At 45.1% G+C, this 24,076-nt stretch overlaps 1 protein-coding gene across 2 annotated transcripts in view; it reads right to left on the bottom strand.

The window, feature by feature from the left end:
• Positions 1-24,076, bottom strand: part of MAPRE2 (microtubule associated protein RP/EB family member 2) — an 859,854-nt gene that overhangs the window by 95,878 nt on the left and 739,900 nt on the right. For both annotated transcript variants that reach the window (XM_086965723.1, XM_086965722.1), the window contains one exon: positions 6,050-6,263. In XM_086965723.1, coding sequence (XP_086821849.1) covers positions 6,050-6,263 — 214 coding nt within the window. The remainder of the gene's footprint in view (positions 1-6,049; positions 6,264-24,076) is intronic.

The raw sequence follows: 24,076 nt of genomic DNA, 5'->3' as shown, positions 1-24,076 counted from the left end.
CTCCAGGAGCTGACTTTATTACTCCTGCTCCTATCTCCTCCCAGTCTTTTAAGACAATTTAAGAGCACAGAAACTGCTGATCCTGATGGTCATCCACAACATACCCCAGAGAAAGTGGAACGTGAGGTTTTACTGTGGCTTCTTTACGTTGCAAAATGAAATCAAGGATCGTTCCGAAACCATGCTGAGTCTCAACTAGTTAATCCTCTTAGTATTAGACAAGTCTTTCAAAATGGTGACTCCCTGACAAGTTCCTTCACCACTAAAGACAGGCAATAGGACACTTACCAGTGTGTCTCGGTAGCCTCAACAAAGGAAATTCCTGAGATTCATAGCTCAGGACAGCCACCGACAGAACATAAGGATCCGGCTTGGGTTCAGCTCGACCACTTTTTACTCCATGGGTGCCTACCGGGTCCATTATCTGGGGTGAAAAATCACCTTGATCAACAACTGATTACTGAGGCCCTCCTCCTATGAGGTGGCAGCCCTGGATTTCCAGAACTGAAACAGATCTCTTCTGTTCATCATTGTTCTGTCCATGACTGAGTAGAAATGCCCTCTCTCTTCATCAGAGAGGCTTCTACTCATCTGAGCATTGCTGAAAACCAGGTTGCATATGGTGTCACTGACTCTAAAGACAGTCCTTATTCAGCAAGGTATGCTGGGTTTGGGGAAGTTATTTGAACATAACTCAGTAAACTGGTACATATCAATACCTTTTTTCATTTGCAGGAGCAGTCTACATCATACTCTTAAGCGAGTGGGAAGAGCCAATGTTTTTAATCCTCTATGGAATTCTAGCTAAGTTATCAGTGTAGTGTGTTATATATCCGAAAATGTGCTTAGGCACCCTATACTGCGGCGTGATGTACTATAATACTCTTATAAAACAATATAATACAATTCTTCTTACTCTCGGAGGAATCCACTTGAGCTTCATGTTTTATAGTCTGAAGTGATAAGGAGCCGCTGCTAGTGCAAGGTTGTTTTGGTCTGGAGTGTGTCACACATAGAGTGAAGCGATCAATGCCTTGCTATGGGAAGAAAATCTATCCTGTTGTCAAGATGCACTAAACGTATGCATGCTCTGATCCAACGGGAGCGATGCCTTTTTCTGTCTGTCACTGTCCCCACCAGTGACCACATGAACAGGTATCTGAGTGCCATTGGTATAAGTAGGGAAAGTAGAATGGCACAGGAGAGAATACAATAAACTGTTGAATACTATCTGTGTGTAACCAAATCTTTGTAGTTCAATATGAAACTGGAAATTCCTGAAAACTGAAGCTTCAGCACTAGAAACTCTGGTGTGAAAGATGAGTTTTAGTTTCTTCTTGACTTCTGTAGAACTGTTACATAACATTAATCAATAAATATATACATAAAATGTTCAAGAGAATATTTCAAAGTGTATTTTCATCAACAACACGCCTTCAGGCAACATCTCTGTAATCCATCTGTCCATGCAAAACAATGTTTTAGGACACTGAATCCCTGCAAGGAAATTCAGAATCCATATAGCATGGTGCTGGCTGCAGTACAATTGCCTAGCACAGGGTGCCATGATTCATGAGAAGCATTATACTTGAGAATCAAAGATGGCCAACATATTTCTATGACATGCAAGAAATCATTCACTGTTGGGAAGAATAGTTCAATACTAGCACTTTACCGAGCAGCATGTCCTCCACATTCGCGCAGTTTCAGTCCAAAGATCGCCAGCAGTCTGTGATGACAGATAGCCTTTCCTTTGTTGAAAAGAACCACATTCATGAGTCACACAAAGTTGTATGCAGTACCTCCAGTCTGCTTCCCCACAGCCGAAGGCAGTTGCCAAGTACCGTGGGTGGCTTGATATGCAATGCGCATGGCTTTAAATGTAATACATCAAGCTGCTGGTAGCCACTCTAATGATTGAAGGGCTGGTGATATCTGATTCCTGGTGCATGGATTAAGATGTTGTTTTGTGGCTGTTTTCTGGATTCTCTGCAGTTTGTAAAAAATGTCTTAAGGGGCACAGAGGTAAATACTGTTGGAACAATCTAGACAGGAAAGTTGACAGTGGAAAACCTGCAAGATGTTTGCAGTGGGACCGTGTTACATAAAATGATTCCATGGTAAACTGATGAACATGCCCCATTGGAGAGAATACAGTCTGCCTCGTCCACAGATTGCTTACTTTGTCTCAAGGGTTTCACGGTGGGTATGGCTACTTTGGTCTGATGACGGATTGGAAATATCGGGCCCATTTTCTACGTCAAAGAATCCAGTTTTCAAGACTTAGCATCTAATGGTCAATCGCATGGATTCACAGGACTATGGTATAGGAACCAGTATGAACACAACAAAGGAAAACATATATAGGGTTAACTGTAAAACAGAAGCAGCTCCTTACAAACAAACCCAAAACGAGAAAAGGCTCTCATTCAAAGAGACAGTTGAAACCAAAGTATATAAAAATGTTTTCTGAGTTTGAAACAATTTTGAATTTGTAACGGAACTAGCCGGTTTTTAACTTAGAATAACAAACCATATCATCAATCACGCCTTCTGACTAGCAAGACTAATTATAGCCAGGTGACACGTGATTGAGATACTTTTTCTCTATTGTCTATCATGGTAGAAGCACATCATTGTGGCTCTGGTTATATTCCTTCACACACTGTCCTGGACCAATATTGAAAAACATCACTTTAGCCACCTGCATACTCTAATTGAGTAGAGTTAAGCAACATTTTCAACTTGGAAATTACTACTGCAAATTATTCTTATATATTTATTTCATTTTTCGAACAACTTTATTTAGGTTTTTTACATGCAGGGGGAAGTTCACGTGAGTTTAATTGAGAATTGTAGAACAGAAATTATAAGCCTCATATTGAATCGTGAAATATATAAATTGATTTTGCACATAAACGACAGACGTCTAACATCTCCATTTTATATGGGTAGACTCCAATAAAAAATAATATTCTAATTTAGTTTGCATCATCTGTGGGTGAATTCTCAATGTTGTAGCCAGGACACCCCTATATATTTATATTAAATGTATACATATTTATTTTAAATGTAGATCTAATAAACAAATCGGCAACACTATTAATTAAATGTTGAATTAAAAATGTTCTTATTTAAAATATATCATATTACATTAAATTATTTCTCAAGGTTAAATTTTATATTAATTTCCCACCTAAAGTACGTTATTTGTTTTATTATTATGCATGACTAATTATCAAAAGGGATGTGTATAATTAAAAGTAATGTAACTACATTTAACACAATTTTTCACAATAATTTTTAAATGCAAAAAGGTTATTACAATATTTTATAGTTCAATTAAAAATATGTACTACTTGTATATTTTTAACATTTTTATTATGTTTATTTATATTTCTAAGTATTAGAAACAATTTAATTTATTGATATTATGTTCTATAGGGTTTACATTTAAGTCCCTGTCTTAATTATTTTCTATGGGAGGATGTTCTGATACCAAGGATTGGCCCTGTGTGGTTCTAGACTTGCCACTGTTTCTTAGTAGTAACTTACACTTGTAGGCTCCACCTACCTTTCCAGGGGATGGAGATGTCTTAGCCTACACTTTTGAGTAACTTTACACTCTGACTTTGTAAATTGCCAAAAGCAGTGAATTTGGTAAAAAAAATAAGAGTAAATGTACATGTGTAAATTACTCATAAGTGTTACTTACCTTTGTGAATAGCCATGGTAGTTTTTTCAGACTCTCAAGACGTTATGCAGTGAAATATTCTTCCATGTTGCACTATGTTTGGGGTCCCCAGCCTTAGCATTTTTTCAAAGGTATGGGTCTCTCCCAGTGTACAATCATATACTCATTAAGGAGCTTTACTACTATACAGCTCACTTAATCCCCTAGCAGTTATTCCCCATAAATGATAATTGAACAAGAACGCTGACTAGCTTCAACATTACAGCGCTGGAATGCCTTTCCTTTCAAGGCGTCAAACTGATTTTGTTTAAAAACCACATTGTAATTCCTTCACATACACTTTGAGAGCACAACTCTGAATATTCGACGCAGAGGCCAGGAAAAGATTTGGATTCGATGCTGAAGTAGCAAAAGGCCCTTTTCGGTTTTAGACAAATACTAGACTTGCTCCAACACAGAATAGTTGAAAGGAACAGTTGCAGCTGGTGTTCGGGCAAAGTGGTGGGCAAGGGGATGGGGGGTATAAAACAAAAAACAAAAACCTTAATTCCGCCGCATTGCTGCTTTTCTGGCTGCACTGCAGGCACAGGCTCCCAGACTGCCCTGACACTGCTCTCACAGCATGACAGCAGCACCAGCATTGGCCTGAGTGCTCTGGATTTGAACTTCCAGGGAGACTGGGAGCCTTTGTCTGCTCTCTCATACCCAGCAGCGCAGCTCGGGTTGGAGAGAGCTTCAGTGCGCATGACGGCATGGCCGGCCTGAGATGGCTGACCAAACCATCATGCGCACTGAGAACAGTGCACCTGCCACTTCCCCTGTGCCTGTCATTGCCATAGACACGCCCCAAGACTCCATGGCATGGGGAAAAATAAAAAGCGAATAAACTTGTTTTAGTATCGTTTTATTTTTCAAGTTTTGCAGCTACTGCTGGCAGGGGGGGCGACGCTCCTCCGCCATAGTGGAGGAACCACCGCTGGAAAGGAACTCTAAGAAATGCACAATTACAATGTCTTAATATCTGTAAAACTGCTCTCCTCTGTGCCCCGCTCTCGCTCCTTCATCTCACCCTTCAGGAAAAGGAAGCGACCTGAGTGTGTCATGACACAAGTAATATGTAATTTCTGTACCAAGGGTCTACCAGTTGAACACTTGCCATTGATATGTGATGTTACCTTGTGTTACAGAAGTTGGGTCAACATCAGGTGTCGAAAGCATTTTAGTTTGAGAATGCAGCAAACCTCAAAGACTTGACTGAGAGGGATGCTTTACTGAGAAACACAGGTTAGGAAGGCCATTAGAATCGACTCAAAATATGTGTGGAATAAAAGCACAAAAAAAATTTCATGTCACAACCCAGCCTATAGAAAATGAATTCAAATATGCATGACTTCACAGTAGAGCAAAGATACCAGGAGCATGTGTTTATATTTATGAATAATAAGCCTTGTGTAGCGAGAGTGAACGCAGAGGGTACAACCAGGACTCGGTATGAAGGTCTGCCCGATTTTGTGTTTTCCATCACTCCTATCTGTGTTCACAATAATTGGTACGCAGGACATTTTTTAACATCTTCTCGTGGCCCTTCTTGTTTCCCTTTAAAAGATTTAGAAAAGGAGAACTAGCATCTGTTACCTTCTTATGAGCCACCCAAAATGTAACCTGCCAAAGAGAAGCAGAAAGAGCACATATAACTCGACTGTTGCTGTAGCCCAGTCAGATCAGTGTACCACCATTACTGTGCCTTGCCTAATAATCTATTGGTGTCTGCATGACACGTGCACGGGAAGATATTGCTATCGTGTACCCCTGAAACTGCATCAGAGGGATGCACTTGATGCAATGATCTAAAGCTCATTTAGCAGATTACCATGCCTGAAACTTCAGCACATTTTACAACACAAATCAATGTGTTGTTGGCTCTGCGACAGCATTCAGGCTGAGGAATTGTTCCAAAAACATCAAAGTAGATTACACTTGCAGTTTCATGAACGAGCGAGAGAAGGACATTAATTCTTATTAAGACCTTTGGTTGATTACAATTAATGTTAGAGAGGCGGAACGAGGGCTGCTGCCTTTAACCCTGCTCAATAGTTAACTCCAGAAGGGATTCATGGTCACTCTGGTTATGCCTCAGCAGGGAAACAATCAGTGGCACACTTCCAAACATAGGATACCCATACATTATCTGCTAATAAACGTACACATCTGCCGGTAGTCATTCCAAGTGGACGTTTGTCTTCTGCAGCAACACGTACCACAGTCTGAAGCCTTGAAATCAGCATTGTTCAATGTACAAATATATACTCCTCGAAGCCTAGTCAGTCATGGCACCTTGGAAAAATGTCACAATACCTGCTGTGGGAGAGTTTGCATGGTGAGGCTTTTTAGGCAGGTTGAAGATCTGTTCACCAGGATCAGGAGGTGGAAGGGCATCTTGTCCTTGTCGAGCCTCCATGGGGTTGTACTCTTTGCCATCATAATTAGCATCAAAGAACTTCTTAAACCACTGGATGAAATCTAAATTATCCTGGAAGCGGCCTTTCACAAGCTTTTCCACAGGAATTACCTTGAAAATTCAATAGAAAAAGTATAATATTACTTAAGTGTTGATATTGAATAGTCTACTCACATTTGTTTAAGAGTGGAACAATATGGACCAGCTGAAGCAACGTTATAAAGCAAAACAACACATACAACTACTCACATCTGACAGTTGTTTAACTTTCTTGTATGCCTATAAGCTTGTTATGTTATGTTAAAGACACAAAAGGTGGAAGCTTTCAAATCTTTTATATTTAGTTTTCTCTTACAGCAATCTCTTTTTTATTCTGGTGTTCATAATCCTCGCTACCACCTTCTCAATCTTATTTTCTACGCTTTAGTCATGCACGTTCATTGGTCTTTTTGTTAATGGTAAAGATCTATTTGAACTTGCTCTTTTTCCTTTCATCGGGTATCTTCTTTTAATACCATGGACCAAGGAGACCCAGCACTTCACTCATTTCTGGAAGAAAGAATCAGATTATCATAGGGCCTTATTATGAGTTTGGTATTGCGGGAGTGGGACCCTCCTGCTCCGGCACCGTCAAACCCGTGTATGAATTGCCCGCCAGATCAGGAGTTTTCCCCTGGTCTGACGGGCGGTTCTTTGGCGTTTTCAGGACAGTGCCTATGAAATAGGCACCACAATGGGAAATGTCAAAGGCAATACCTGCACGGCATGGACTGCTGCAGTCCATGCCCTGCTGGTACTGGTGCGCAAGTACACAGGTGGGACACAAGTTCTGCCCCCTTGTTTGCAACCACATGGCATGAGGCACAAGGTGGTCCTGTGGGGCCTGATTTGTTTCCTCATGCCAAACTCTCCATGGTGGTCGCACTGCCATGAAAAGTGTGGCGGTGAAGAAACTCGTAATATGGTTGGCGGGCCACAGCAGCCGGTCAAGCATATTGCCACCTCAGGACCGCCGCACAACCACCAAGGAACGGTGGTTCCCTGGCAGTTGCGGGGGTCCCAGGGAGGCTGGACCCCCCTAGTCATAATAGGGCGGCCAGGAGAACGCCACCGTGAGTCTGGCAGTACTTGGACCACCAGACTCGTAATAAAGGCCTTAGAAAAAATCCAAACATTTACTCAAAGTAAAATCCTAAAGGTATGTATGGGTAACTGTTCAGAAGATTAAGGTGTATTTAAACCCTTCGGTGCTCATGACGAGCTCAGCTCGTCATGCCCAGACCCAAGATCATTATGGCCCAGCACAGGAGAGGAATATCCTGCGCAGCCAAGGTGTTAAAAAAACTCAGGAATTCGCTGAAAACACTACAGCTAAAGTGATGCTATGGTAAGGTTTGCCAGCAAAGACACATCAGTTGTAGTTAGCTATACACCCAATAACTTGCCCTAGTGCAGTAATTGTGGCCTCACATGTGACATCATATTAAATTACACAAGGTCTGGTATCACTCGCAACACCTCCCCATCTGGTCTAGTCCTCTGTGAAGTCATAAAAGTAATTGGGAGCATGACAAAAAATATATAGGCATTCAATAACTGGTATTTGGACCACCAAATTGCCTAAATCAAGTGTACTGTGCAACATGATAAAGAGCGGTGGGTGACAATACTCAAGGGTGGAAGTGGATAGCTGAATGATGGTGTTCCTAAAGGCGTTTCTTCTGACTGTGAATCTTCGGCTTAAGGTCTCTAGGGGGAGAAAACCTGACAATTAGCAGGTCTTGAATTTGTGTGAGCAGTGATTCAATCTCTTTAGGTGTTTTGCCCAAAATCGTAATTTGTGTGAGCAGTGATTCAATCTCTTTAGGTGTTTTGCCCAAAATCGTAATGTTGACTTTCCAACAGTCTGTTGTTGAAAGCCTGTGGAGCTTTTTTAGGTTCAGTTTCATGTGGTTCATAAAGATGTCATCTGAGACCGACAGGTCTTGGTGAATCAGACATGTATTTATGTTTGATAAATGTATGCTTTCGACGTAGATACACTAGTCTAAATTGAATTGCACCATTTGTATAGTCATTTTCAAACCCTGATGTGTCACCTAGGCGCTATCTGACTTGCAGAGTAAATACCTATTCTGTTTGTTGTGCGTGGTTGGAAAAGTGATTGGTTGAGGATTAACCTATTAGATGTTTTATTCGGTGCCATGCTTAAAGTTTAGGGAAGTGCTCAAAACATGTGGAAGAAGAAATGCGTTACTTACCTGTAACAGCAGTTATCCAGTATTGGTATCTTTCATAGATTCACATGCCTGAATCATTCCCCGTCGTCGGGGTAGGAGTCCCCGGTAAATAACAATAGTAATGTCACATAGACATATACTTAGTACTAGGCCAGTGGCCTCACATTAGTAGCCTATCTAGGTCCTTATGTAAAAAGGACCAAACTTTGGCCAGGAGCCAATCAGCTACCATCACCCTTCTCACCTTCCTGGAAGGAGCCCTAGTCCCTCAGATTTTCGTAAGCACAGTGCTAAGTAGTACCTACTGAGAGGGAGAAGGTGAGCCCTTCCAGGGGAGGCGGGTGGGTTGCATGTGAATCTATGAAAGATACCAATACTGGATAACTGCTGTTACAGGTAAGTAACGCATTTCTTATCCAGTATTATGGGTATCTTTCATAGATTCACATGCCTGAATCAGAATAGCAAGCAATAATGAGCACATTTCGCATAATACATTCGTAAAGACATAGTAATCTTATCACAAGTTGTTACACAGTTTACATGATACTCACAACCTGATAAGAAATGTGCGATAAATTACCTGGAAGGTGGGATGATAGGAAGAAGGCTCACCACTAATGAAATAGATGACGTAGGACAGCCTGCCCCACTGCTGCATCCTTCATAAGTTCAGAGTCCAAGCAGTAGTGCTTGGTGAACGTATGTGGTGTCTTCCATGTCGCCGCTCTGCAAATGTCGACAATGGATACCCCAGCAAAGAGCGCCAAGGAGGTGGAAACCGCTCTAGTGGAGTGTGCTCGTACTTTTGAAGGCAGAGGGTGGCCCGCCTGTTGGTGACAGAAGGCGATGGCCGCTGAAATCCATCTGGAAATGCTCTGTTTTGTTAAAGCTAAGCCTTTCCTGGGTCTGCTAAATGCAACAAATAATTGGTTGGACTTTCGAAATTGCTCCGTCCTGTGAAGGTAAAATTTGAGACATCGTTTGAGGTCCAATGAGTGAAGAGATCTTTCAGCCGCAGATGATGGATTCGGGAAGAAAGATCGTAGGACAATAGGTTCGTTGAGATGGAAAGAGGACGGAACCTTCGGTATAAACTTAGGGTTAGTCCGTAGAGTGACCCTGTCGTTCTTGAACTGGATGAAGGGGTCTTGCACAGAAAAAGCCTGCAGTTCACTCACTCTCCTTGCCGACGTGAGCGCCAGCAATAGAGCTGTCTTCCATGACAAATATTTTAGATCTGCTCTGTGGATTGGCTCAAACGGGTGTTTCATTAGTTGAGTTAGTACCACATTTAGTTGCCATGTAGGTGGAGGTGCTCTAACTGGAGGGAAAGATCTGAATAATCCCTTCAGAAACTGTTTGATTAGTCTGTTGGTCCATAACGAAGCTCCACACGAAGATCGTCTGAACCTGGAGATGGCCGCCAGGTGGACCTTTATTGAAGCGTGTGCCAGTCCAGAATTGGCTAAGTGGAGCAAGTAGGGCAGAATTTGTGCTGGAGTAGAAGTGAACGGATGCAAATTCTGAGCTCTACACCACAAACAGAACCTTTTCCACTTGAGGGAATACGTCTTATTAGTACTTTCAGCCCGAGCCCGGGCTAAGACGACCCTGCATTCCTGTGGAATATCTAAATCCTGGAACTCTCTGAACTCAGGAGCCAAGCTGATAATTTTAGAGATGTTGGATCCGGATGCTGGACTTGTCCCTGGTTCATTGTGAGGAGATGTGGGCATGTCCTGAATAGAATTGGAGGTTCCAGCGATAGAAGGTGTAGCTCCGTATACCAGTGTTGGCGCGGCCACGCTGGGGCTATCAGGATCATGGTACAACTCTCTGCTTTCAGTTTCCGCAGAACCCTGGGGATCAGGGGAAACGGTGGAAAAGCGTAAGCAAAGACGTTGCACCATGTCATCGAAAAGGCATTCCCTAGGGACCTTTTCTGGGGAAGCCAGCTTGCGTAATGTTGGCATTTCGCGTTCACTTTCGTCGCAAAGAGATCCAGGTGAGGTTTGCCCCAACGGGAGAACACCGAGTCGAGCGTCTGCTGGTCGAGCTCCCACTCGTGGCAAAGTGAACGCTGTCTGCTTAGCGAGTCTGCCAGGGTGTTGTCTACTCCTGGGACATACTCTGCCCGCAGAGAAATGTCGTGTTGTACCAGCCAGATCCAGATTTGCTGAGATTCTCGAGACAACGTCCTGGATCGAGTACCCCCCTGCTTGTTCAGGTAGTGCATTGTGGTGGTGTTGTCCGTCCTCACAAGCACTGGGGAGTTCCTGATACGGGGCAGAAATGCTCGAAGTGCCAGGCGCACTGCTCTCAATTCCAGCAGATTGATGTGGAGTTGTTTTTCTGCCACTGACCATTGACCGTGTACTTGCAGTTCCTGTAGGAACGCCCCCCATCCTTCCAGTGAAGCGTCTGTGGTTATCACATGAGGAGAGACTGGGAGAAGAAAAGGGAGACCCTTGTTTAAGTTGTCGCCCAGAAGCCACCATCTCAGAGCTTTCTTCATGACCTGAGTGATCCTGATCCAGTCGTCGAAAGACCCTGTAGATTGGATCCACTGATTTGTTAAGGCTTCCTGTAGAGGCCGCATGTGTAGGCGACAGTGAGGAATGAGAAAAATGTTGGAAGACATCATTCCTAGCAATGATTTGAATAGTCGAACTTTGACTCTCTGCTTGGCCTGAATGTGGACAGCCAGAGTCTTCAGCTTGACCTGACGTTCTCTGGAAGGAAAGGCTTTCTCTTGTTGTGTATCCAACGTTGCTCCCAGGAAATTGAGACGTTGTGACGGTTGGAGAGTTGACTTTTCCTGGTTGAGTGTTAAGCCCAGATTTTTGAATAGATGAAGGCAGGCCGAAGAGGACTTGGCTGCGCCTATCCGAGTCGGAGCTTTGATGAGCCAGTCGTCTAGGTAGGGAAAGACTTGGTGATGATGCTGGCGAAGGTATGCCGCTACTGGTGACAGACACTTCGTGAAGATGCGTGGAGCTGACTTCAGGCCGAATGGTAAAACCCTGAACTGGTAGTGCCTGCCTGCCACTGCAAACCTCAGAAATTGTCGATGACTCTTGTGAATGAGGACATGAAAATAGGCATCCTGGAGGTCTAAGGATACCATATAGTCTTTTGGATTGAGTAGGTGTAATACCTCCTGGAGGGTAACCATACGGAAGGACTGCTTCTTGAGGTATATATTTAGGTTTCTCAGATCCAGTATTGGTCTCCATTGCTTCTTCTCCTTTTTTCTGACCAGGAAGAATCGGGAATAGAATCCTCTCCCCTTCTGACCTCGAGGAACTCTCTCCACTGCTCTTTTCTGGAGCATTAGAGAGAGCTCCTGTTGAAGTAGGCGTAGATTCTTGTGCTGCATAGGACATGGTGGGTTCGGAGGAGGATGTTCCACAAACTCCAAAGTGTGTCCGAAGCGAACTAACTGCAGCACCCAACGATCTGTTGTAATTTGTTTCCAATTGTGAAGGAAGTTGGTAATTTTTCCTCCAACTGCGAATTGTGGAGAAGAGGTGGAGGTATGCTGGAGAAAGCAGTCATTGGCGTCTGTAATTATCCTTCTTTCCTCCTTTCCCTCGAAAGGACGACTTGTTGTAGGAAGCTCGTCCTTGTTGCTGTCTCTGCTGATATTGAGGCTTGTACTGCTGAGAAGAGTTATAAGCGGACTTGTAACCTTGATAGCTGCCCCTATTCTGCTGCCCTCTACCTCTGGATCCTCGAAAGGAATTAGTTTTGTATTGTAGGGTGCCTAAGGCTTTCGCCGTGTCGGTATCCTTCTTAATACCTTGCAGCATATCATCGATATGTTCACCGAAGAGCAGTTCGCCATCAAATGGCATGTCTAGAACTTTGGCTTGCACATCAGGCCGGAATGCTGTGGCTTTTAGCCAGCCCTGGCGTCTCAAAACCGCTGCTCCTGCCAGTTGACGAAATCCTGTGGACGCGATATCTAAGGCCACATCGATCATCTCTGAGGCAGAGCGTTCGCCCTCCAGCAAAATTTTCTTAACCTCTTCTTTCTGGTCTTCTGGGATTGCCTCTAGATATGGAGCTATATCTGCCCATATCTGTCGATTGTAGCGACCTAGTAATGCTAGAGAATTTGCAGCCCTGACTGATAGGGCGGACATAGAAGAAAATCTTTTGCCGATGGCATCAAGTTTTCTCCCCTCTTTATCAGGAGGCGCTGTTATTGCCGCTGACGGGTTGCTAGACTTCTGCTGAGCGGCCTGTGATATAACTGAGTCCGGTTTAGTCTGGCCAGTTAAGCATGCGGGAGCAGTGTCTGGGGCTTTGTACTTCCTTTCAAGTCTAGCCGGCACTGGAATGAGTGAGGAAGGATTTTTCATAATTTTAAGTCCTTGCTCCCATATATAATCGATTACTGGGATGGATCGAACAGATCTTTTGAAGGATTCCTTAAAGTCATGGAGGAAACAGTCCTGCGTTTCCGAAGCTATTTGGATGTTGAATCTCGCAGCCGCTCTCCCTACTATATTATGGAATCCCCCTAAATCTTCAGGGGGAGAATCATCCTGTACTTGCTCTGGGGATGCCGGATCCTGGTTGTTGTTATCATCAGAATCCTCATCATGTATTTCACCTTCCTCATCTTGGACTTCATCATGTCTCACTTCTTCCTCATATTCATCCTCATCAGAAGAAATTTGAGGAGGCAATTTCTCATGCTCAGGATGCACAACCAGCGGAGGTGGTCGCTGGCGACGTTGAGGTGTTGGAGCTTCCTGCTGTGCTGGCACTCCTGAAGCAGGAGCAGAAGACGGAAATCTTTGTTTATAGTCTGAAATCAGAAACTGTAGGTCAGAGACAATTGAAGCCGGGAGGCATACCATAGGCTGAACAGTGGTATGCTGCCGAACTTCTTCTTGAATTGTCACCTCTTCGAGATCTTCACAGTCTGAACTCTCATGAACCTTAATGTTAAGATGAGAGGGACTGGATGCTATGGGAAACATGTTCTCCACGTCAGGGTCTTCTGCCTCCAGAAATTGCGTTGGCAGCAGTTGCTGGACTTTGCTAGGTGAAGTCATCTCTGGTGTCACCATGCATGATGACATCTTAAAATGGGTATAGGAATACTTCAGTGACGGAGAGCCCTTTGATTGTAGATTCATTGTAGCGTCTGATGGAGCGTCTACAATAGTTGACATGTTATCATACATTCTCATCGTCGACTGCATCGACGTCGATGATGTCCTCGTCGACGACAATGCCCTCGTCGACGGCGGCGTCGACACTGCAGAAATCAACGACGACGACGGCTTCGTCGACGGTGTCCTCGTCGACGGGCTCGACGACGATGGAGTCGTCGTCGACGGTGTCGTCGTCGACGGTGTTGTCGTCGACGGTGTCCTCGTCGACGGTGTGCTCGTCGACGGTGTCCTCGTCGACGGTGTCGTCGTCGACGGTGTCGTCGTCGACGGTGCTGTTGTCGTCGACGGTGCCCTCGTCGACGGAGTCCTCGTCGACGGTGTCGTCGTCGACGGTGTCCTCGTCGACGGAGCCGTCGTCGACGGTGTATTCGTCGTTGACGAGGAAGTCTTCGTCGACGGTCCCGATGTCGACGGTGTCTTCGTCGACGGTGGCTTCGACGACGACGAAGTCCTCGTCGACGATGAACTCGACGATGGTTTCTTCATAGACGCTGGACGCCTTGTCTTCGTCGACGATGAAGCAGACGTCGACGGGAGCGTCCTCGGCGGTTTTGTGAGAGGAATAACAGAAGGTATTGACCTACCCATCGTCGACGACGTTGTGGCAGTGGAAGCCATGGAGAAAGTAGTCGCCGTGGATGTCGAAATGGAAACTGTTGACATCGTCACAGGCAGGCCAGAAGATACCACCGCAGGCTTTTTGAAGGCTGTCATCTGAAGAGAAGGCTTGACCTTAGGATGACCCTCCACAGATTTCGGCTTCTTGTGAGGAGGCACAGCAGACTGACCTGGAGATGTCTGTCGAGGCCTTTTAGGAGAGGAGTGGAAACTTCTGAAGGAACACTCACTCTCACCTGAGGAGACTTGGTCCTTGTTCCTCAGTTTCTGGAGCCACAGAAGCAGTCGCCCTTCCCTGTCTTTCAATGTCTTGACCGGGAGAGTGCGACAAATCTTACATTCCTTGGCAGAATGCTGAGGATAGAGGCAATACAAACAGTCCTCATGCTTGTCCTCTATGTGTAACCTCATTTTACTACATGAGGCACATGGCCTAAAAAGACCTTTTTTAGGAGTAGTAGACATATTAAATACTAATACTCCTTTTCCAACTGAACTTGAAGAAAAAGTAGTCAAAAAACCAAAGATATAGAAAAAAACCTGAGCAGAGCTCAGTGGAGACTCCTCTGCACGACGTGCGGTAGAAAATCTGAGGGACTAGGGCTCCTTCCAGGAAGGTGAGAAGGGTGATGGTAGCTGATTGGCTCCTGGCCAAAGTTTGGTCCTTTTTACATAAGGACCTAGATAGGCTACTAATGTGAGGCCACTGGCCTAGTACTAAGTATATGTCTATGTGACATTACTATTGTTATTTACCGGGGACTCCTACCCCGACGACGGGGAATGATTCAGGCATGTGAATCTATGAAAGATACCCATAATACTGGATAACGAATGTAGCACTGTCTTACACGTGAAGTGAGATATGAAAGAGTACAAGAAACAGTATCATAAGTTGCATATACAAGCCAGTACAACCTGTATCCTAAAATCAGGTGACTCATGTTTTGGGTATCAGACAGATCTTTACTACTTTCCTGAATTCTACGAGATGCTGCGTATCCTTATTCTCAGGAGGTTTGTCCGTAGCTTGAATGTTTGTACCAAGAGGAGTTGCCAATAATGATATTTATTCAAATGGAAGAATGATCAAGACAGGTCGCTCAGGATTTGAGGTATCTCCTTAAACAGGGGCATAAAGTCAACATGTGGCTGCTTGGCGGGGGTGGGGAGGTTTGGGACGACCCCCACCCCAAAAACATGCTTTCTTTGCTTGGCAGTTATGTCTGAGTCTCTAAGTCGGGTCTGCTATGTCTATGTTGGTTTTCCTCGTTGTCCTGATTTCTCTAAGAGCTTTCAACCTGTTCATTTTTTAAATCAGGGTCTTAAATATATGTAGTGATCAGTTTATCAAAAAGTAGCAAACCTGCGCAAACAGAGGTTCTTTTTGACGGGATGCAAATTTACTACTTTTTGGAATTCATAAACACTAGCTGTAGTAGGTTTAGAAATATGAACAAGGTTTCCTGGCATCCTAGTGACAAAACCAAACTCCAAAAAGTGATGAGATGAATGCTTGCACATAGTCTAACCACTAGCAACTGCTCAGATTGGCATTCCAAACCATTGTCTTTTTCCTACTGTGCCACACTAGATGTAGGGACTGATTAAGGGTTTGGCAGACAGAGTAACGGCAAGACAGGGGGCAGAGGACTTTACGTCAGTCACCCTACCTTGACTCCACCCATCAAATTTAGAAATGTCCTCTGCACCTGCAGACATCTATGTACATTTGGCAGGTCTATGAACAAAATGTTTGACTGACGCTCCATCAAAACATGATGGCTGGCTAGCAAGCTTTGTGACCCCCCACACAAAGGGAGTTTCCTCCCATGGTGGAGGTAATTTTTCTTGTTTTTCTATCCTGGTGATCATGGACAGGTAAAACAAAAAAAGTCATCCGACAGTTTACTCAAAATAGGGCAGATAGTCTCCGATTGGCACTACACCTTTGTGCCGTCTGCTTACATCATGGGTACTCACAAATTTTCTCTTGGGGGCCAAATTTACAGTGTGGTTTGTGGCAAAGGGCTGCACCGGTGGGGGCGCGTCACTAAAAAAAAAACTGTGAACACAGGTCCCTGCAGCGGACACCTTCGTCCACTGAGCCACCAGACCCGGCACACACACATCTCTCTCTCTGTCTCCCTCCTTCTCTCTACCTCTCCCTTCCTCTTTCTCTCTCCCTCCCTCTCTCTCTGTCTCCCTCCCTCGCCCTCTCTCTGTCTCCCTCTGTCTCACTCACTCTGTTTCCCTCTCTCTCTCTGTCTCCCTCCCTCTCCGTCTCGCTCCCTCTGCCTGTCTCCCTCTGTCTGTCACCCTCCTCCCTCTGTCTGTCTCCCCCTCTCTCCCTCTCTCACTCGCTCTGTCTGTCTCCCTCCGTCTCTATATCCCTTCCTCTCTCTCTGTCTCCCTCCATCTGTCACTCTCCCTCTATCTGTCGCCCTCCTCCCTCTGTCTCCCTCTGTCTGTCTCCCTCTGTCTGTCTACCTCTGACTGTCTCCTTCACTCTGTCTCTCTCTATCTCTCACACAGGTCTTTAAAAGACAATTTCCTTGTTAATGAGGCTGTGTTGTAGTTCACCTCTTCTTAGCGCCCCTGCCTCTCCACTCTGACTATCGCTGAAATCGCTCGGCCCCATTGAGCAGAGTCTTTCGGAGTCCGTGCGGCGGTGTTTGCTGACACTCGTAAAAAAAAAAAAAACACACAGGTACGATGTCTCCAAGGTCAGCGGGCCGCCAAGAAAGGCTTGCCGGGCCGCTGGCGGCCCGCGGTACGTACTATGTGTACTCGTGGGTTACAGCAGCATAGTAAATGTTACTTCATCAGTGTAAAAACTTGCAGTGCGCCCAATTCATGATCAGGTGGGCAGACCTTGAGTTTGGCAGGCCCTGCTTTTGATGGAAACAGTTCAACCTGAACCTCTGGAATCTCACCCATTCACTCTGGTGCTTACTGATTTTTCCTTTGGGAAATTTAAGATTCAACTCCCCAAATGTCACTGACTAAGCTACGCCTCCATCATTAAAATGTAGATTCTGAGTTGGACAGTAGGAAAATGGACTTGATCCCATGGATCACACAGTGAGCAATGAAAAGAGATTTGAAGGAGAGGCGTCTTAGGTTTGGAAACCAAAGCAGGGCCTTGAAGGTTGGTTTGCGACATACCTCTATTGCTTTTCAGGCTGTATATTCTGTGGGGAAAGCCCAAGTGAAGGAAGATACAATATAATATTCTCATTCTGTGGAAAAAGCATTGAATAACTTGAGAGACTTGTGTTTGGAGTAGGAGGTTGAGGTCCATAATCACATCCCGATTCTGCTCTAGTTGAGGACATCGGAGACGGACTAATTTCCTTTTACATGGTAAGATTTCCATTTTGGAGGAGTTGGAAGTTTCAGATGGTCCAGTGAAGTGGTCTATAAGCCCAATGAATTGACTGGGGCCAGAGGTGTTCAGGTACAAATGTCTTCGGCAGCGGCCAGCACGGATCGGAGGTAGGGATTGGGGCGGGAGGACGCGGGGGAAGTGTGTAGCAAAAAATTAAATAATAACGTACCTTCTCACCACTTCCTCGTCACATCTCTCCTCCTAAGTCCTCCATTGCTGACCTGAACTACAGGAAGCACACCCAGGCTCCCAGTCAGCCAATCACAACACTGCCTTAGCAGCATTGGGAATGGTCTGAGCGCCGTGTTTCGGCGCTCAGGCGCAGATTGGGAGCCTAGGCACGTTCTCCATGCAGGTTTTAATAAAGCCTGCATGGAGAACTTGCGAAGTGTGTAAGACTGTTTTGGGCAGCCCGAGAGGGCAGGCCAACCAGTCATTGCACCCGCCCCTTCACGCAAAGCTGCAGAAGTAGGAGAAAATAAAATGATAATAACGCAAGTTATCATTTTATTTTCTCACTGTTAAAAAGCAGAGGGGCGACGCCACGGAGTGTTGTTTAGGATGACCGGGCATCATCAGCATGACTGCTATAGATGAACTGTAAAGACTTGGCAAGTTTCAGATGTGGAGAGAGGTATACAGTTTAGAGAAGTGGACAATAATTGAGCCTAGATGAGCACCAACCCAATAAATGAATGGTGATCCGCAGAATTAAGAAAGTTTGACAATTTAGTTTCAATTAGGAACCGTACCCCAATTTCCTATGCAGCTTAGTCTCTGGACTAGCAGATTACAGTGTTCAAGGGTGAAGAGAAATTAAGTAAGAGGAAGGTCGCAATTCCAATAGCCTTGATTGTGTTCTTGAAGTAATTCCAGATAGCGATCAATGTAAAGTCTGTGCTGCTTCCAGAAGAGAATTTGTTGTATGTCTAAAAAAAGCTTGCTTTGATCAAGTAGGGATGAGGTCTGAAGACAGAGTGGCTTTTTAAATGAGCTTATTTGGAAACTGTCTGTTAAATATAGGTCTTATTTTTCAAGTCTGACTAGTGAAGTGCGCAATCTATAGTAGGTGCTTGATCAAGGATGCTTTTGGGAACGCTGCGGATGATATGGAGGAATTAATGATCATTCGGGCCTTTATGGTAGAAGGATGCTATCATAATATTTTTGAAAATATTTGGGGCAGCAGGACTTGTGTGCGATGGTGACAACCTCCATTAGGTGATTGGTTTCTTTTGCCGAGAGAGTCTAGAAGCAGCTGTGTTTTGGTTGTGTGGTGGTGGAAGCACGAAATGTCAGGATTGTTAAGGGAAAGCTGTAAGTGCCTATTTTAAAAGAAAATATTATTCGAGATTATTTTTTTTTTCAGTTAAATGGTCTGCCAAAGAACTTTAGAGCTTCTGACAGTAGCTGACGCACGCTGTGGTGCAGACAGGATTATGTAATTAAAAGATGATTTTTAAATGTTCTTTTGTCGGACATGTAACATCTCGGTTTGAGAGTACTGGGATCAATTGGTTTTATTGAGGGCTTCTTTGAAGAATCGGTAATCAGAGGGAATTTTTCTCTTGGTTGCACATCATCACTCAATGTCTTTTGAGGCTTCAGTTTCAGTTGTTAGACACCAGAGTTCAACCAGGCAGCCTTCCAAATACGTGACCAATTTCCTGAAGCTATGATGGGCATCACTAGGGAGGCCTCAGTTACCTTTTGTGGGACTGGTTTACAGACATCATGTATCCAAGAGCAGAGTAGCAGAGACTGGCCAAAAATACACGATATCGAAGCTCTTCTCTGGTCTCCAACCTGTGCTAATGAAAGCAATTCACAGAATCGCCTTAAGTATATTGAGCCTGAAATTGATGATGCAGCGATTGTTCCAGGTAATGGGATTGTCTCCAGTAACAGATATAAGTCCTCTAGAAGCAAATATTCCATACCATGTGTTTACAATGGACAGTGCGGTTTCATCAACTGGCTGATGGAAGTCAAAAGATTCAGGATTTGCTATCGGGGATTAGGTTTGGTGCAATTCAGATGTGTGGAATTAGGTGTTGAGATCTTCCAAGATACATATGTTTGGGGGTGATTAGAGTAGGAGGTATCAACCTGATGTTGGCCTTATGCTCCGAATGCATTTAGAGTGGTAATTCTGCAGGAAAGCGACTGTGTTTATAATTTGTGTAAGATCTGAGATGAACCAGAGCTCTTTGAGATGCAGAATCAAGAAATCAGGGTCGGAAATGTTTGAGCAGAACATGTTTTTATTCATCCGAGTCTGGGTGAATCTGAGAGTCGGTGATATTTGTTATAGTTAGCCCTTCTGCTCCAGAGACGAATGTAGCACTGAGTGTCTTTGACATGTACATGAAATCCAGCTCCACAATCTCACAGGATGCCTTATAAAGTTTGTATATATACGTGGAACAGTACAGGTGAAGCACAATATGCTCCAAATTGCAACTGAAATACGCTCAACACTATTATTCTTTTAATACTTTTTAAAATATGGCAAATGCAGTCAAAATGAACATTCAAGGTCCTTTCTTTTAGTTCAGATAAAGGAATCAGATGCAGTTGTGGCAACGAGCAACAGATGGCATGTAGTTATAGAAAAGAGGCACCTAGAAGACTGACTTCCAAAACGTCCAACTAAGTACTTTTCTGTAACAGTAGTGGAGCCAAAAAAACAACAACTGTACTTTATTTTCTTCAAATAACCTTGACTATAACACACTTCTTGCAACTAATGCTCGAGCTTCATTAAACACAATTCTACTGCTTGCTTCACCCATGACTGTGCTATGTATCTGTGTCGAGTCGCTCTTGTACAATGTTTCAGAGTGTTAAAATATTAACGATTCTTGAGAAGTAACAGAATACACTTTAGAAAACATGATCGTGCTTGCAGAGTAGTGAAATCTAACACGGTAGTTTAGCCCCGTTGAGGCAGGGGGTCACTTTTCCTTTCTACTGACAGACGTTCTACTCTGTGCAGTCTATCTTATCTTGGTGTCTTCTTTACAAATGCACATGGGTATGGCCAATGGAATGATGTGTTTATGTGGCCACGACGATTTTCACATAATTATAGAACTGTCACATTTGCCACATAATCCATCATCTGCCGCATAATCTGCAGATTTTAACAAAAAAAAATACAAAAAATGCACGAAACATGTTGCAGCGCAGTGTAAGGCTGTTATGTTGGAATCTTACCTGTTCTTAAGATTCTCTCCTCGCTCTGCTCTTTCTCTGTGTTCCGTGTGGAACATCTGGTACACGACACTCGAGAGTTGACAGTTGTCCTGCGCTGTCGAGGTGGTCGGATGCCAGGTTGCTTTCTTCCAATAAACTTACCTGAACAAGGCCTCCGTCTCCTGTCTCCTGCTTTCCACGATGTAAGAAGCATCACAACATTTTTGGCGACGCTTTCCTGATGCTTGGATCCATTTTACTCGGCTTCTTCGTGTGAAAAGCAACCTGGTAATTCTGCGACATCTTCTCCAGCGCTGAGTTTGTCTTCGGCTGCCTTCGCCTGCTCTGCTGATTGGTTTTCTTCGATTTCGACTGTTTTGGCCACGTTTAAGGTACTGTTTTAAAGTTTTATCCTCCGCGCTTGTTGAACTTCCAACGTTCCAAGCTCTTCAGTTTTCCCCACGTCACTGCACCGCATCTGACGTCTTTGAAACGCTTCTGACGCCTTGCGTGTTGACGTTCTCACGTCTCATGACGCTCCTTCTCCCTCGTCATTGAAACGCATCGTCAGTTTCTATTGTTACGTCTTTAAGGAGTGAACGCTCTGCTGTCTCCTACGCAGTTCCCTTTGTTCACTTCAGTCTCTCACTGCAGCCCTTCCCTACATTCTACTGGGCTTTGTGACGTCAACCCGACTGCTTTTCCGTGACTACGCTGATCGACTCAACTTCGTGCAGACACTTTCACGGTGATTTGCACACCCTTACTTTCAAGTTTGAAGTTAACATTACTTCCTCATTTGTTTTATCATATCGTTTGCATTTGTTTTTACTATGGCCTCAAATATAGTTATGCCTCCTATGTTTCTGTCCTCTCCAGGCACACCATTAATAGATTGGGAGGACTGGGTTGAAATGTTAGACAATTACATCACTGCGCTTGATGGGAAAAACTTTCACCCTGAAAGGAAAAAAGCGCTTTTGTTAAGCACACTTGGTAATGAAGGGCAAAGAGTATTTAAGTATTTACCAGTTGCTTTAGGTCCCAATGGCCAACCCATGGATGATGCATACAAGGAGGCTCTGAAAAGACTAGAGACTAGATTTGCCAAAGAGGTCAACCTGGTTATGGCAAGATACCGTTTTTATACCCACCCTCAATCTGAAAACGAGAGTATTGATGAATTGGAGCGTAGAGATAAAACTTCCTCACAAATTGGGAGTGTTGAATATGAAGAATGTGTGGAAGGTTATGAAATTAATGCTGTCTCTAAACGTTTTAACAAGAATAACCCTAACACTTTTCCTTCTAGGGTCAAGAGCAAAGAATGTTGGCGTTGTGGAAGCCAATTCCATTCAGGTGATTTTAAGAAATGTTATGCCCTTGACCAGATTTGCAGAAAATGTGGTCGCAAAGGTCATTGTCTAAGAATGTGTAAACAGGGCGAGGGTTCTGATAAAGCTAAATCCTCTGAGACCTTTGACAAACTCAAGTCTGAAGTGAATGTAATTGATAACAGAGTTTTAGTTATTCAACAATTTAATTGTGATTTGGTTAGTACCACATGTGATTCTCCCAGGTTATCAAGACCTTCCGCAATATTTTCTATTTGTGGTCAAGATGTGTTACTTATGGTTGATTCTGGCTCTTTGTTTACCATAATTCCAGAATCTACCTTTTCTTCCTTGTGGCACAATGTTTCTCTCACCGAAAAAGACATTGATCCTGTGGGTTACTGTTGGACCCGGCCCATTAGGCAGGTTCACCCCTAGACTTTTTGCGTTTTCCTAGCCTATTTATGGAACCTGGTATTGGTGATTTTAGGCCTCTGCGCACTTTTTCACTGTGGTACAGTGTAAAGTGCTTGAGCTCTCTGTGGATGAATGGTGAGTGACCTGCCCTCCCATAGGAATGAATGGGGAATATGTATGCCCATGGTAGTTCCTGATGCGTGGGGAGTGCAGGGGCGAGTTTGGTATGAGAGAACTCGTGAGAATGAATGCTGCAAAATGATGTATGCAGCATGGCTGTGTCTAGTCTAGAAGTCCTACTTTTGGAAGTTGGCATATTTGTGCAAGTTGGTGCTAGCGTGTGATTGGCTGGTGAGCCTGGCCCAGAGTGCATGGGCCTGCTTGTGGATTGACTGTCTGGTTTGAGGATGACAGGGGCTGGAGAGCCCAGGAGGTTGTCTGAGTCAGCCCATGGATGAAAGGCAGCATCTGCTGCCAGGGAAGTGGGAGGAGATGGCACCTGATAGTGAAGGGCTGTTCCTGTGTAACTACAAAGCTGGCTCCACCTCCCGCTGGGCGACTGACACCTCTGTCCCTGATACTGAAGGGGACTTCCCTCTAAACCAGTCCAGCTGGTTCTCACACTGCCTGCTTCAAAGGACTTCAAAGAACTTCAAAGGTTTTGCACTGTATAAAAAGGGGTTGTATCCCCTTCCAAATTGTTCTTGTTTTCAACTTGAATCTGCCAGGGGCTGCTGCTGCTTGAGCTCAGGGGAATCCCTGGCTCTGCCCAGCCCTGGGCATCTGATGGACTTTCCTGGACTCCTGGGGGACCCCTCTGCCTTGCTGGGCTGATGGGGGGGACGTTGCTTTGCCCCCCTGGGACTCTCTGGACCTTTGTGCAGCATGGTGGAGCTGCATTTCTGGAAGGACCCTTTGTACTTTTTGTTCTAGCGCTTTGGGAGCGCTTTATTGCCCATAGCGCTTTTCGAGCGCTTTATTTTTGATTCTAGCGCTGAGGAGCGCTTTGCCAGCCTGGCGAGTGCCCACCTCGCTTACTCTTATTTTTTATCTACCTTCGGCTGCCCACGCCGGTATTACCGATATTTTAAAATGCCTCCCCGCCTGCCTGCCTAAAGGAGAAGGGCCGCTGCGCTGCCCGCAGCGACCCGGAAGTGGATGGCCGGCCGGCCAATCCCAGCGCGGCCGGCCGGAAGTCCCGCCCCCGCAGCCCGAGAGGAGAGAAGCTGCCCGGGGGAGAGAAGAGGACGTACTGCGGCGGGTCGGCCGGGCTCCCGTGAGCTGAGGGAGCCCGGCGGCATCTGAGGAGGAGGCCGGCGAGAGGAGAAGCGGCCGAGAACGGCGGAGCGGGCCAGCGGGGCTCCGTGGTGGAAGAGGAGCCCCGCGCTGGCCAGAAGAAGAGCCACCGTCCGGAGGAGCCGCCCCGAGGCCCGGTGAGTCTGGGCTGGGGCCGGGCTGGAGTGGGGCAGAGCAGGGGAGGGGCGCCGGGACACGTTGTCGGTGTCCGCCCCTCCCCCGCAGTAGCGCGAGC

The sequence above is a fragment of the Lissotriton vulgaris genome, chromosome 4_1 (assembly GCF_964263255.1).
Source record: "Lissotriton vulgaris chromosome 4_1, aLisVul1.2, whole genome shotgun sequence".
NCBI lineage: Eukaryota > Metazoa > Chordata > Amphibia > Caudata > Salamandridae > Lissotriton > Lissotriton vulgaris.
The sequence above is the reverse complement of the archived record's forward strand: the minus strand, read 5'-3'. Positions and strand labels throughout refer to the sequence as shown.